Genomic DNA, 15,142 nt, shown 5'->3' on the forward strand with positions numbered 1-15,142 from the left:
GACAGCCACTGGGCTCATTCAGAAGTTCTCGGGAGTAGCGAATGCGACCCTCTGATACGTTCACACTGCCCCACAGCGAGCTCAGCACCAATCAGAGGATGGGCGTGGCTCCACTGACAACATCTGCACAATCTTCCGGTGCCTGACGAGTCACAGGATGCCTGAGAGTGGTGAGATGAGCAGCTGACATGCCCACCCCTATCCCAGAAGCTGATTTGTTCTGCTGCTGTGGGCTCCTGCTCCTCGTCAGCTGATGACATGGCCAGGATCGAACCTGTAGAGCTCAGCCTGCACTCAAAGTGAGCACCTTAATCACTGAGCTGTTGGGAGCCCCCTATGGCTTAGTTAACATGGAGTTGGTCCTGTTCACAAGTAGTTAACTCTTTGAGCCTCTGCTGCTGTAGACTCTGCCATTTCCTTGGCACTTATACCAATCAGCTTATCACGCAAAGCATTCAATGGTTTCATGCTGCAGACCTGTCTTTTTCTAGCCTGTAGCATTCCTGTGGCCTACCATCTTCAATTGACTTGCATGCACTTCATTGTTTCAATGAATACAAATGTACAGCAGACTCCTTCACACCCTTTAAGCGTCACAGATGCATGCATGTGGATTGTGTAACTCGCATTTTTCACAGCTACATGCAAGTGTTAAATTAGGGTGCAAGAGCTGACAGGTTCAGTTCAGGGCTATGGCTGCCGAAACACCTACATGAGATTCTTGACGTTATATTCGCTCTCAACCTACATTTCCCATCTTTAAGATTTGTACCATTGTAAAAGTCTTTAATGCAATTCAATATTTTGAACATAGCTGCATACCATCCAAAGGATCAGTCCATGCTAATGCATAGCATTTGAAGAATGGACACTACTGTGATAGACAATATTTCAACTCAACATCAAAAGTAGAATTGCAGAAAAACAGCCTTATTCCTTCATATTTTTCATGTGTTTTCCCTTTTCCCTGTGTCTACCCATAACACAGATTCTTCCCACAGGAACTGATTATGGATTAGGATTTGGGGTGTACAAACCAATCATGGATCGGTTGTTTGGGTGTGAAAGACATCCCAGTGAAATTGGCTACTGTTCGACTTGCTATAGAGCAAGCAGCAAATCACAGCAGCCTGCCATATCCCAGCCCCTCCCAGTATTTGACTGATGGAAGTGGTTTAGCAGGTATGTGAGCGTATGTGGTGTCTTTGTGTCTGTGAGGGTTTCCAAGTCCAAGGGCCTCAGCCTGGGCTAATGTTTTGTCACACGTTAACCTGAAGCTGTCAGCACCTGAAACAATCCAGTCTGCAGAAATTACCATGTAATGACACTTGACTGTATGATACCAGTTACAAGGGGCACCATCTTTCACCATATCCGTGTGAAACTCCTACAGAAAGGCATGTCTCAGAATTTCCTCTTTTCTGAAATGTCTCCCAAACTGTGGTATTTTACTGAGAAGGGCACAAGAGGAAGTGAGACGCTCACCGAGAGGAATACAAAAGCACACCAAGATGTGTCAGCCTCACACGCTGCATCAATGCTATTGCACACTGTGCATAACGTGGATTGGGTGAGCACAGTGTATCTATATATGGCAGCAGGCCAGTGAGTCTGTATGGGAGAGGGCCTCTGAGTTTGTGCTGTATGAATGGGAGACTCCTCTACTGCATTCTTTTCTGGCTCAGGAAGGCAAGGAGGCGGAACATAATGGAAAAAAATAGTTCAGACCTTTTATTTATTTTATCATTCAAGGAAATCCTTGTGTTTGAACATGGAAGGAATATGACAAACACAGAGAGACATAAACTTTCCCCCTCACCCCAAACAGACAGGCAGACAGACAGACAGAGAGACAGGACACAATTACTAGCCCTCAGGGGAGAGCTCTCCCTGACGGGAGAGTAACGGACATCAGATGTGGCTTGGGCGGATGTGGTCTCTGTGTGTGTGTGTTGGCGGGGGAGGGTGACGTACAGTGTGTGCATGTACTTGTGTTGGCGGAGGAGGGTGACGTAGTATGTGTGTATGTGTGCATGTGTGTGTTTGTGCACGTGTGTGTGTATGTGCATGTGTGTTTTGGAAGGGGAGGGTGACGTAGTGTGTATGGAGGAGAGCGTTGCAGTTGGTGCCAGGGTAAAAGTGTCCACCTTCCCCATTCTCAGAACAGGCGCTTCTCGTAGCTGAAAGGCAAATCAAATAAACACAATCAATTCAGGAATACATGTGTGAAAAATGCAGTGATCAACTGACCAAGAGCAACATCCTGTCTGCTTCAAGAGCATTTACAATTTTATTTTAAGAAAAAACAAAAAACACACACACATAATGTAATATATTATATGTGTGTGTATATATATATATATATATATATATGTGTGTGTGTGTGTGTGTGTGTGTGTGTGTGTATATACACACACACACACACACACACACACACACACACATCTACTACAAGGAGTATGGATGCTATTAATATGTCAATATAACAAACCTTGCAGCACTAAGGTGGGGATGTGGATCACTATGTATTTTTCCCAATGGCCTTTCATAACATGCCGTTTGCAATTATGTGACACTTTTCCAAATGGTGTGTGTGGTAGAATTTAAATTTATCATGTGATCATTAATTTTCTAGTGATTTCATAAGAATTGCACCGTGTGAACATTTCAGAAACGTATCCATAATCACACTCAACCTATCGCTGTGCTCTGTTTTACCACAGGAATTACAGAACTTTACACAATGTTTTCAAAATTTACACTCCTCTCTCTCTCTCCCACATGTACACAGCTGAGGAAATACAACTGAAAATGTAAAACGTTACCTGTCCGTTGATGTAAAAAGGAAGAAATGTGAAGCGAGGGGCGGAGAGATGGGGATGTTACCTGTGCAGGCCATGTACTCCTCCCTCTATCTGGGCTGATGTTGTCCTTTTCTCAAACTTTAGATCTCCAGAGTACATCATGGCCCTGTGGGGAAGTTCAGTCCATTACCTACATGTTCACCCATATCTGCATGTACCTGATATAGAAGTGTGTATATTTCTCTCTGTACAGGTGTATTGCTGCGTGTAACTGGGCTGTGTGTGTGTGTGTGTGTGTGTGTGTGTGTGTGCATGCGTGTTTCTGCTCCTGTGTAGCTGTACGTCCTTCAGCTGGCTGCGTATAACACTGCACGTACCAGAATGTTTTTTGTACCTGTATGTATGATGTATGTATACTTAACGCATCTGAGTTTACTGTGTACATACCTGCGTGCTCATGCATGTGCAGGTGTAGTTGTATGTACCTGAGCTGGGTGAGGCTCTTGGCTCCGATGTCCTGGCAGGAGTGCTGAATTCCAGCCAGCAGGTAAGGGACAAACTTGTGAATGGAGCCTTTGTCCTGCACGGCTCCGGACACGCCCTGCGCCACCTTGATTTTATCACACTCACTGGGGCGGGGACAGAGGCGGGACAAGAGCCAGGAGGAGACAGGATTAGAGAAACAGGTACAACTGGCAGATGTCTAACAGACTGATTTAAATGTCATATTAGAGGGATGAAACGCCATCTCTAGCAAGGAAATGAGCCTGTTAGGCTTGTAACAGCCCAATCCCAGTGTAATCTAGGGGCATTCCAGTTCTGTGCAAATGGGGCTTTAACCTTGAGCCATGAGTATCTGCCAGTTGCAGTCAATGCTTACTTGTAATGTACAAATTATCCATTCATTGGGCATTTTAAAATGAATAATAACATTAATTAATTAATACATTTATGTGAATAAATATAAGTGTTTCAGATGCACCGCACGACCAGTACTGGCGAATGATTAAGGAAAAAAGGAGACAACACATTTGCAAGCCATAGAGGCCACCACTGAACCCTGCACACAGAGCTGCAGTTGTATGTGTTACCGGGTCGGTACCTGAAGTAGCGGGTCTGGGAGCCCAGGTTCTTGTCCATGGCATCCAGTGAGCCCATTCCTCGGTACTTCTTCAATCGGATCCCGTCTGAGAAGAAGTACTCGCCTGGTGCTTCAGAGGTGGCAGCCAGGAGAGAGCCCATCATCACTGACACAGAGAGGGAGAGAGGGACAGGGTTTAACAGGCCTGACAAACACCCAGGGAAAGACGCTGGCAGCATAACAGCAGTCTGCCACACCCTGAAGCACAAAGCAATCACATCACCAAATCTCTCTTCACGTTACATATTATATGTTATATATATTATATTTACACACACACACACGTATGAGAGTGTGCGTGTGTGTGTGCAAGAGAGTGTGTATATGTGTGCATGTGCATGTGAGACTCTTCTTTGAGAGTGTGTGTGAGAGTGTGTATGTTACTGTGTACACATACTGTATGTGTGTGAGATTGTGTGCGGGTGAAAGTATTTACCTGTGTGTGTGGGTGTGTGTGTGTGTGGGAGAGCGTGTACCTGTGTATGTGTGTATGTACCTGTGGAGGCTCCAAGTGCCAGCGCCTTGGCGACGTGGCCGACAGTCTGGATGCCCCCGTCGGCGATGACCGGGACGCCGAATCGCCGGGCGTACTCCGACACCTTGTACACTGCTGTGGCCTGTGGACGCCCACACGCCAGCACTGAGAGGGAGACAGGGAGAGAGAGAGAGAGAGACAGAGAGAGAGAGGGGAGGCATGATACCCCGGGCTTCACACCACACCACACAGCTAACCGAGCAGCACACCAAGCAGTACATACCCAGCAACAGCTCTTTCCATGCAGTATGCCTTTAGAGGACCTGCAACAAACCCATCCCACGACAACCAGCTGCCCACATCCACCGAGTGCAATGAAGATGTTACACTGAGAGAAAGCGCACTCTGTCAAAGACCCTGTTTTAAAATAGTTAGTGTGCTTGTCTAGGGGCATGTTGCTGGTGTGTCTGCTGAATGTGCCATTTTGCTGCACTTTTGTGGAGAAAGCAGGATTTCTTGCAAATGTCTTAAAATGATTTATTTTAAATGACAAATGTTTTGATGGTTCTTCCCCACCTTGAGGTTTACAGATGAAAAATTACATACAGGAGGTAAAAAATTTGATCATCAGGTAAGTCCGGACAGCCCACTGAGGTGAGACCTATGTTTTCTCGAAACGCCCAAAACATCTCCCCATATTGTCCCAATTTGGAATGCCCAATGCATCAGAGAGGCCACTCATCACTACAGCTCCCGCTAACAACCCAGGAGGCCACAGGAAAATACATGTGACATGTGATGCCACTTCTCAGAATGCAGTCCCTGTGCAGTCCCCGTGCCCGTGCCAAGCCTGCACAGACATGACTCGAAGGAAGACACTTCATGTGCAGCTTTATACACGCCAGCAGAGGTCGCTGGTGTGCTATGAGACAGACTAACTCTGGCTGACCTACCCACCCCTCCCCCCCAAAAGGAATGCGGCCGCTGTGGGATCCTGGTCATCCTGGGCTGATGACAAAGCGTGGATCTAACTTTGGCCATAGAGCTCAGCTTGCATTCAAAGCAAACGCCTTAACCACTGAGCTACCTGAGAGCTCCCAAGGTGGACACCTGTAATTCTGTTATAGACTTTAACAGTTAAAAAGCTAATTTAATTCCAGTTACATTTACAAGGCAAAGACAGACATAAAAACGTACTGTGAATTAATTCCGTGGGCTGGATGTTACTGCATCACACATTAAGGCATGTGATGGCAGCAGACAGGTATGTTAGTGGCAGGGTGTTTCTCCAGCATGGTGAATTTCCCTCATTTTGAGCCTAATACATGCAGAAATCTCCCCTCACTGCAGTGACTGCAGTGCATTTCTCATTAAATTCTTCAGTAAAATATCAGACATGCCAATGCTGACATCAGAAATTCTTTTTAGTTTTATCTTCTGAATGAACTGAATGTTCAGTAGTCAGTCTTCCTGAGAAGAGATGAACAGGAGGCTCTCTCAGGATGACTGAAGTCCAACTCGGTTAAACATTCACCTCCATTAACAAACTCAGCATGACGCTCCCAGAAGAGTTTCCATGAACACCTCTGTTCCTGATGAAATTCAACCATCCAACAGCACGCTGTAGTTTTGACTACAGGATTCAGGCAAAGTAATCTTAACTGCCAGTTTAAAAAGTTCCAGACCTCCAGAGAGATTCCTATAAACCCTAATAATCTAACCCACTACCTCAGTGTGGGGGGTCACTAGCAGGCTACAATGACTGCCAAATGAGGCTAGGGTTAGAAGAACAAGTCATCAGTTTTAAAACCTGTTGCCTTTTAAAAACTCTAAAAGACTCATAAATCTTTACATTTTCAACAAGCTGAGTAAACTTCACCGGTTTACATGATGATAATAATAACATAACATTTGAAATTTATGTCACTGTTGAACAAACTAGAACCAAATTTTGCGAACTTTGAAAATGTTTAATCTATCTATCATCTATCATTTTGACAGACAAAAGACAAAACCACCTAAACATGTGCTTTACAGAGAGCATTATCCGCACTGCTCCACCCACTGAACAGGTTTCATGTTGGTCCTCCATTCAGTTTTACCCTTTTATTTACTACATCACAGCAACCGTTCACTCACAGAACAGCACTCGTTGCTAGGAATGCCTCAAGGTCTGCGTCTGAAATCAAAGACGGCATCTACAGCTAATGCTGCGGTTACTATCGTTACTACAAACAGTCTGCAACATGGGCTGAGAGGTTACAGAGAGGATGTGTGATTCTATGTCAAAGGGCCTGTGAGAGATTCAACACATACACACACTGCACTGCAGGGAGCATTTGTTAAGGTGAATTAACAGATGAGAAACAGCACATACATATGTTGTTGAACATGTTGTCACTTCACAGACTTTGCAAATCACTGTTTCTTTTTAATGTCTTGTTAACATTCAAACATTGATGCTTAAAATTAATGTGCAAATAAAAGAGCTATAATAAATGAAGAATTTTGAATTTATTGTAGACGAATTATTGTTTATTGCAAAATTCAAATATGGCCATAGCCGAACTGAAATATTCATAGTAGATCATACCAGTCTGGTAGAGTTGCCAAGGGTTTGTAAAATATATCTGCATCATGTTGTCTTTCTGCTTTATTTGATACTAAAGAAACAATGCTTTGCTCAAATGAATGTAATATGAAATGTTGGCAGAAAAAACTGTAATGATGGAAAACCCCTGGCTATCATTGTAACGGATGACAATTTATCCTGGTGGAAGCTTTGTGGTGGACCTATGTGATACACATCTTGGCAGAAAATCCCCATTATTCAGCAGTTTCATTGTTTGCACTGCACACACAAATATAAATAAATAGATCAGGACACAGGTCAAGGTTTTATTGTATAGCTGACAGGAAGCTCTGATTTTAGAGGAGTTTATGATAAATGCCCCAATATCTGCTGTAATTTCAGTCCTCCTATAGGTAATGCACATCACATGCATGTACACTTGTTGATAAATCTGAGTGCGCTGATAAGGGCATTTACCACACCCCTTAACGTGGCTGGCGCTTTCTGTAGTGCGCTAGTGAGGGTGTAAGATGGGACTTAGAAGAGTGTCACATACTGTGATGGACAGGTTAGTAGGAAACAGGACAAGCATCCAGAACCTCAAAACCCCAGGCCAGCATCTACTTCTACAAAAATGCAGAGCTGTTATCCAACCAATGCAGCAGGCTGTGTAAGGGGGAGGGGCGGAGAGAGTGTGGAGGTGAAGCCAATGGGAGCACTGCGCAAGGTACAGGTGGGAAGGACTTACTGCAGTATCCTGTAACAGTGGATGGGGTTTTGGGGCTGTGGAGCTTTATATCAGGAGGAACAGAAGGGGGTGCTAGAGAGACAGATAAAGAGCGAGAGAGGAAGGGAGGAAAAGAGGGAGCGACAGAGGGATAAGAAAGCAGGATATGATAAGAAAGCAGGAGAAGACAAAGAAAAGAAGGACAGTGCAAGAGACAGAAAGGGAGAGAACGAAGGAAAGAGAAAGGCATTTTGTTTTAAAAGATTTACCCTCTGCATTGGTCAACACACAGAGCAAGTGGGCAGACCATAATTTTTTTTATCTAAGCGACTGGCCTATTCATCCTGTTGGACTGCCCTCAAGGAGGTATGACCACATTGGTGGATCATGAGAGTGAAGTCCACTGACTAGACTTGAATATAGAGTAAAGGATCCTACCCAGTCCTGCTTCCGTGTGATTGGGTGAGGTGTGTGGGGGAATGCCTGTGATTGGTCAAACTCACCTTCCTGTGTGATGCAGATGGAACCGCTGCCCATTCCAACACGGAGCGCATCCACTCCAGCATCTATGAGGTTTTTTGCCTGAGCCGCTGTGACCACTGAGAGAGGGAGAGAGAGAGAGGGAGAGACAGTATTGTGTTGAGAGTATTGTAGCAGTAGTGAAATCCGGAGAAGGTGCACAAGTTATGGCTGAAGATACAGAGGGGTATCTGGGGTCAGTACGTGGATGAGGAGAGAGGGGTATTTGAGGCCAGTATGTGGGGGACTCTCACCGTTGCCTCCAATAACCTGTAGCTGTGGGTATTTCTCTTTGATGTACTTGATCATGTTGATCTGGAAGATGGAGTTCCCCTGAGAAGAGTCCTGTGGGAAGAGAAAGAGGGTTACAGTGCTTCCAGAACAACCGATACACACACACACACACACACAACACACACACACACACACACACACGCGCGCGCGCGCGCACACACACGCACATACCAGGACCACGACGTCGACACCGCTCTGCACCAGCAGGTCGAGGCGGTAGCGGTCATCGGCGTGCGTCCCGATGGCCGCCCCGCACAGCAGCTGCTTGCGGGAGTCCTTGGAGGCGAGAGGGAAGTCCCGGTTCTTCTTCAGGTCTGTGCGGGCGATGATGGCCACCAAGCAGCCCTCCTCGTTCACAATGGGCAGCTTCCCTGGGGCGGAGCCAAAGGGGCACTGTCAGGGCTGAGCTTACTGAGGTGGGTCAGAGGGCTTCATATGCTTTTACATTTACATTTACTTATTTGGCAGACGCTTTCATCCAAAGTGACTTACAAATGAGGCAAAGTACAACACAAACAAAAAAACATAAGGAGTCAACAACAATATTAGAGGCGCTGCATGACCAGGTTTCAATGGTTGGCCAGACAAGGTACAAGCTTTTGTCCACAGTTTCACCCTTTTACCCCAAACTGAAAGCACTGACAGATAAAGGAGTACTGCCTTTTACAGTGGCAGGGAGGCCAGTGACCTACATTACACAGTGACAAAAACAACATTTTACATAATATGTAGGTCAGGTGTACCTGTCATTTTATGTACATATACACACACATAGATCATAGATCTGTCTGATCATAGAGTTAATCTCTCTTCTCCCAGCCAGAGTGCATCTTTTTTAGTGAAAACCCAGCAGCAGATAGGAAAAGGGCTGTGAAATGAAACCAGTGGAATGATTTTTGGAATGATTCCTGAGCTCTTATGTTACCTCCCACAACCCTCCTCAGACATCCCCCCTCCTCACCCTTTTTGCTGCGTTGCAGGATCTCATTGGCCTCTTTCAAAGTCACCCCGGCGGGGGCCACCACCAGATCCTCCAGCTTAGTCATCACCTGTGGGGGAGAGATGCTCAGGATAACGGGATACCTTCCAAAAAGAAACCGACAGAAGGAGAAGACAGATATTTGGCAGTGTAGCATAGCGCTTAAGGAGCAGGACTTGTAACTGAAAGGTTGTGGGTTCGATTCCCCACTGGGGCACTGCGGCTGTACCCTTGGGCAAGGTACTTAAGCCACTATTGCCACAGTAAATATTCAGCTGTATAAATGGATAACATTGTAAAAAAAAAAAAAAAAAAACTAACCTCTCTGGATAAGAGTGTCTGCTAAATGGCAATAACGTAATATGCACACGACCGTCCTTGGCTGGGTGTATCAGACTTTTTTTATTAGGGCAAAAACATTACTTCTGCATGTGACAGTTTCATTTAAGGCAGAAATGGCAAAACGTGAAAGGGGAAAAAGGACATGCAGTTTAACTGGTAGTCCTGTGCTGCAGCTTGTCAATGCTAAAGAGCAATACAGTAAGGACCTGGGACTTTGGAGCTGGGATATAGGGATTTCCAGATTTAAGTCCCTTTTCCTGATTACTTGCATCACAGGAAACCACTAATAACTTTAGTGGTCATCCACACTATTTTGCACTACGTGTAGCATATCCTCCTAAAGCAGTCTCAATGTGAAAGATTTGCTTCCACAATGCAAAATGGTGAACAACCTATGTTAGCATTAGCTGAAATATACAGTTGGAACTGTTAAGTAAATTTTAAATGAACGTGTATTGTGTGGAATATATATGTGCTATATATTATTTACGGAACTTATTAATTTCTAATCAATTTACACCATTAAACCATTAAAAAATTCAACTCTTCTGAAATGTTCCAGTCTGAAATGTTCCAGTTCCAGGACTCTTCCAGTCCATTCAGGAAACCTGATATTTCCCAAGAAGGGTATAAATAAGTAACTCTCAGGACTCAAAAGGAAAATATCGAGGAATCCTCACAACCTGATAATCACTTGAGTTTACACATTAGTTTTTTCTTATCCTTAACCATTATCATTGTTATTTATACTAAGAACACTTTTACTCAAATTGCTAATTTCAGTGGCAATCACCACATCTGCCCTTTTCACATCATAACCTGGGCTGCCTTTATCTGAATAATGATTTGTCTCTGTCCATTCCGATTTCACAATACTGCACATCTGTCACGTAAATAAGGCGTTGCGAAACTTAAACTGAGGGCCCCCTGCACCCTATGACACGGCGGGGCCTGCGGGAGCAGGGGACAGCGGCCCGCGATTGGCCCACCTCGCTGAGTGGCAGGTCGTGCTCCTCCTCCTTGAGGAAGTCGATGTCGCGGGAGGAGATGATGCCCACCAGGCGGCCGCCCATGTGGCCGCTGTCGGTGATGGGGATGCCGCAGAAGCCGTGCCGTGCCTTGGCCTGGAAGACGTCCCGCACGCGCTCCCTGGGGCTCATGACCACAGGGTCTGTGATGAAGCCCTGCTCATAGCGCTGTGCGGAGGAAGGGGGGGGGGGGATGGGGAGGGGGAGGGAGTGTCTATTAGATCCTGCTCTTCTACAGGGAACCACACCAAAGCCACAGAGGCAGAGAGAGAGAGAGAGAGAGAGAGAGAGAGAGAGAGAGAGAGAGAGAGAGAGAGAGAGAGAGAGAGAGAGAGAGGAAAAAGACAGCAGGAGAGTTTAGTGAGAATAAGAGAAAGGGTGGAGGATAAGAGAAAAGGATGAGGGAGAGAGAGAGTAAGAGAGGGAGAGAGAGAGAGAGAGAGAGAGAGAGAGAGAGAGAGAGAGAGAGAGAGAGCGAGCGAGCAACAGTGAGAGAGAGAGAGCGCAAGAGTGAGAGAGTGAGAGAGAGAGAGAGAGGGAGCGAGAGCGAGAGCGAGAGGGAGGGAGAGTGAGAGGGAGAGTGAGAGGGAGAGCGAGAGGCAGAAAGAGAGGGAGAGCGAGAGGAACAGAGAGAACAGGAGCAGCAGAACAGACAGAAGAGAAGAGAACATGACAGCAGGAGAGGGAAAGTGCGAAAGAAGAGAAAAGTCGGAGGGTGTGAGAGAGAGAGAGGGGGAGTGAGAAAGAGCGTGCAAACTAGCTGTGATGTTCACTACATCACACACAAAACATCATCCAGCACTACAGGAAGGAGGGAGCAGCTGCACAGAGGAAAAACCATGACAATGAGAAGTCAGTATGGTTAGTCAGACAGAGAGGGGGAATGAGAGTAAGGTGAGGAAGGTAAGGGGGAGAGGCGATTATAACATATAGAGCAGGGGAGAGGTTACCTTGACCTTGCGGACTTCGTTGGCCTGGAACTCTGGTGTGCAATTGTGATGGATGAACCCAATACCTCCTGTGAGCTGAGAGAGAAGACAAAATTTTATTATAATCAACTTATTAAGGTGTGTGTATTCAAACTGCCTGAACCATGTGTGTATCACACTCCCACATCCTAAAGTCCCAACCCTAACCCCCCCCCAACACCCTCCTCACCGCCATGGCAATCGCCATCCCCGACTCGGTGACGGTATCCATGGGCGACGACACCAGAGGGGTCTTCATGGTGATCTGCTTGGTGAGTGCTGACGTCAGGTCCTGCAGTGAGACCAGACCAGAGCACAAGTCTACAGGAGCCCAAGGGGATTCTGCCACTCATGATGCAATCATGCTTGTGCTATTTAACAAATCCTCATCTTTATGAATGTTAAACCTCACACATGACCGTGAATAAGACTAATTTTACAACCTGTAAACAAACTGCAAATATACTAGTGCTACTCTGACCGCACTCCACAGAGCAGGTCATATTCTGGCCCTGACGTTATGGCTCTGAGGGTTACGGTTAGGGTTAGAGCAGAAGGATCAGGGGGTCATGGCCTCCTGCGGTGAGAGCATGGGAAAGGACCTAACAGCAGAGAAGGACACCACAGCACGTCCCCGAACGAGAGTCCACACTCACCACCTGGTCTGCCGTAAAGTCAATGTAACCAGGGAGGATGAGGAAGTCACTGCAGCAGAGAGGGGGGAAAGATATCAGCACGCACACAAACACTGTAAACCAGACAATAAATCACACACTTCCCACGCACACCAGTGCCAGTGCACATATTATACAGGCTCGCACACTGTCCATATTATTCCACGAGCATATCTATATAACACACAAAAATAGCAACATTGGGTTCACCCACTCAGGTTTTTCTCCAAATTACATCAATAAATGCTATGCTCTGGGAGCTCAGCACATTCACCCTGGCATGTCTGCATGTTTGGCTTGTGTATGAGCGCTGCGCGTGTTCGCACTGGCATGTGACGCGCGTGGGCGTGCGTGTGCGTGGCTCGGCGTGCGTGAGCTGCGCTTGCGCCTGCGGCAGCACCATTGCGCGGACAGAGAGCGCATTCCAGGAGAGCCTGGAGAGTTTGCAGAATAAGGCACCGGCTGACTTTGTGTTTTATTTTTATCGCGCCGAGTGAGTCTCGGGGGGCTGACATCGTAACCGAAACTGCGCTCTCCATGTTCAGAGCTCGAGAAAAGTTACAGCGCTTGACAAGTGCTTCGCATTACCTCTCTCCCCGCTTCCATGAGGAGAGCTTCAGGCAAACTAAACCAGTTTCAAACGCCTGCGGTTAGCCAGCTAGCAAACAAGACATTCCTTAGGAGGTTTCAGCTTGCCGGATTTAGTCAGAGCACTTTGCAGTGGGCTAGTCACCCCTTGTTATGAAAAATAACTAGCCAGCTTGTGTTGGCAAATATAAGTCAGCACCTGGCGATCATACCCTTTGATCTGACAGCCAATCAGGCGACGGTGGCATGACTGTAACTTACTTGTAAGTGAGGCCATCTCCACAGTTGAACAGTTGCTGTCCCGTCAGTCCATCGTCAGGCACGTAGCCTGTCTGCCCACTGATAAGATAGTCCGCCATGGCACAGTGCGTCCGTCACTGTTTGCAATATCTCACAACTGGTCAACAACACTAGGAGATACCCAGAACTTTCTCCTTGGCAGCGATCCGACAACCACCACCAGACGGCGGCTCGACGTGGATCTGTCACCGTGCAGCGCGCCTATATCGTTCCTCTCTCCCCTGTTCCTGTCCGCAAAGCCAGGCGAAACGTCTTCCTCTGGCGAGCTGTCCCACTTTCTCTTGCGCTGGAGAAGCCAGGTATCTCGGTATCGATTTTGTTGTGTGTCCCCTCTCCGATCTCGGTCCTTGTCCCTATTATTCCTGTCAACTCGACACGTGTTTCGCAAAGACCACCTCTTTCCGCTAATACGAACTGAGCTGTGCAATGCGTCATTTCCGTTTCATCCCCATCTTCAATCTGATACCCCACTGTTGTTTGGCCACAGGGGGCGCTATAACCCCTGCTACTTAATAGGAGGGCTGCGGAGAGTATTAGCTCAGTTTAAGAATATCCCTGGCACACTGCTCTGACTATATTAGGACCGACTTAGAGATCCCGGCATAGTTACTGCGTAGGAAAATGTTCTATAAAGCGATGCCCCCCGTTGACTGTACGCACCCTATACTCTAATATCACAGACTCACATTAAGAATAAAATATATTCCTGTATTATCATATTTATACCACACTTTAAATGGCATGTTCCTATAAACCATCACCTTCATAATGTGGATAGAGCTTCCCACCTTTATTGTGGGTTTCAAAGAGTCTTGATAGTTGGGATATTAGAACATTCAGAAATGACTTACATCAGTGCTTGCATAATTTTGTTTTCAACAGTAGTTATCAAGTCTCCCATGGATGTAGCACTCCTAGGGTTGTTCGGCCTTGATTAGGCATATCTAGGCCTGCATGCATACACAGAGAGCCACACCACTGGTCTCTATCATGACTGTAGCTTTAATGTGTTCTCTATAGTTCCCAGTGTTTTTTTTTTTTTTTTAAGATTTTACTGAGGTTGGTGCATCACGGGACACTCAATGGTTAGGACAAAATACTAGCTTTGGAAGGTGACATCGCCTTTCAGATGGGAAAAGGTGAGGGGTGCTTGGACAGGGGCTGCAGCGAGGGAGGTCTGAAAGTGTGGAAACGTGGGAAGCTGCTGACAGAACCCAGAGCTGTGTGAACAGACTGCTTAAAAGCACACGTAGAAGAGACCGGAAAACACAGAGCCTACGCGAGACTTGAGATCTTGAAACTCACATACGGTGCAAAAGCAACAAACTTCTTAGAGTGAACACAGAGATTTCCAATGAAATGTAATACCTGACTAAAACTCATTGACAGTGTTTTCCAGGCAAAGCTTCTCTATTGCAAAGAAACACGGGCCCCACATTTATTTTATTTAGACATCCCATAAAATCTGAAGTCGATGCTTCTGCTTAAAATTTTGGAAACACACTGCATGTAAACTGAAAGCCCTTTAAACTGTACAGGGCTGAACAAGGATGAAGTACAGACTTAGTGACTAAGGAATTACAAAGCTGGTGATTGTGGCGATACAATCCAAACACAAGAGCCATCAAGAAAGCCGAACAGAACAGGGTGTGAAATTTGGACTTGGGTCATCCAGCTCCTACAGCTGGCAGAGACCTAGAAAGCTGACTGAGACAGAGCTGATAGTGCAGT

General features: G+C 46.2%; 1 protein-coding gene across 2 annotated transcripts; it reads right to left on the reverse strand.

Annotated features, from left to right (window-relative positions):
* Positions 1-1,811: 1,811 nt before the first annotated feature.
* Positions 1,812-13,820, reverse strand: impdh2 (IMP (inosine 5'-monophosphate) dehydrogenase 2). 2 transcript variants are annotated; one of them, XM_036532927.1, is made up of 15 exons: positions 13,373-13,820; positions 12,506-12,554; positions 12,040-12,141; positions 11,832-11,906; positions 10,843-11,049; positions 9,494-9,581; positions 8,704-8,903; positions 8,493-8,583; positions 8,223-8,318; positions 7,741-7,812; positions 4,442-4,585; positions 3,907-4,051; positions 3,290-3,433; positions 2,887-2,970; positions 1,812-2,180 (listed from the first exon to the last, which is right to left on the reverse strand). In XM_036532927.1, the coding sequence occupies exons 1-15, from the start codon at positions 13,468-13,470 to the stop codon at positions 2,159-2,161; spliced, it is 1,617 nt and encodes a 538-aa protein (XP_036388820.1). In that variant the 5' UTR covers positions 13,471-13,820; the 3' UTR covers positions 1,812-2,158. The 2 variants fall into 2 exon arrangements, with proteins under 2 accessions (XP_036388820.1, XP_036388821.1); XM_036532928.1 differs by lacking the exon at positions 7,741-7,812.
* Between the last annotated feature and the right edge of the window lie 1,322 nt (positions 13,821-15,142).

This window comes from Megalops cyprinoides, chromosome 7 (genome assembly GCF_013368585.1).
Source record: "Megalops cyprinoides isolate fMegCyp1 chromosome 7, fMegCyp1.pri, whole genome shotgun sequence".
NCBI classification, from domain to species: domain Eukaryota; kingdom Metazoa; phylum Chordata; class Actinopteri; order Elopiformes; family Megalopidae; genus Megalops; species Megalops cyprinoides.

What these genes read in the sequence shown, in the direction of transcription:
- impdh2 (XM_036532927.1), bottom strand. Translation starts at nt 13,470, where the DNA reads ATGGCGGACTATCTTATCAGTGGGCAGACAGGCTACGTGCCTGACGAT. An exon ending in CATCTGCATCACACAGGAAG is followed by an intron (nt 7,813 to 8,222) that starts GTGAGTTTGACC and finishes CTGTCTCTCTAG; the next exon opens with CACCCCCTTCTGTTCCTCCT. An exon ending in AAGAGCCTCACCCAGCTCAG is followed by an intron (nt 2,971 to 3,289) that starts GTACATACAACT and finishes ACTTCCCCACAG; the next exon opens with GGCCATGATGTACTCTGGAG.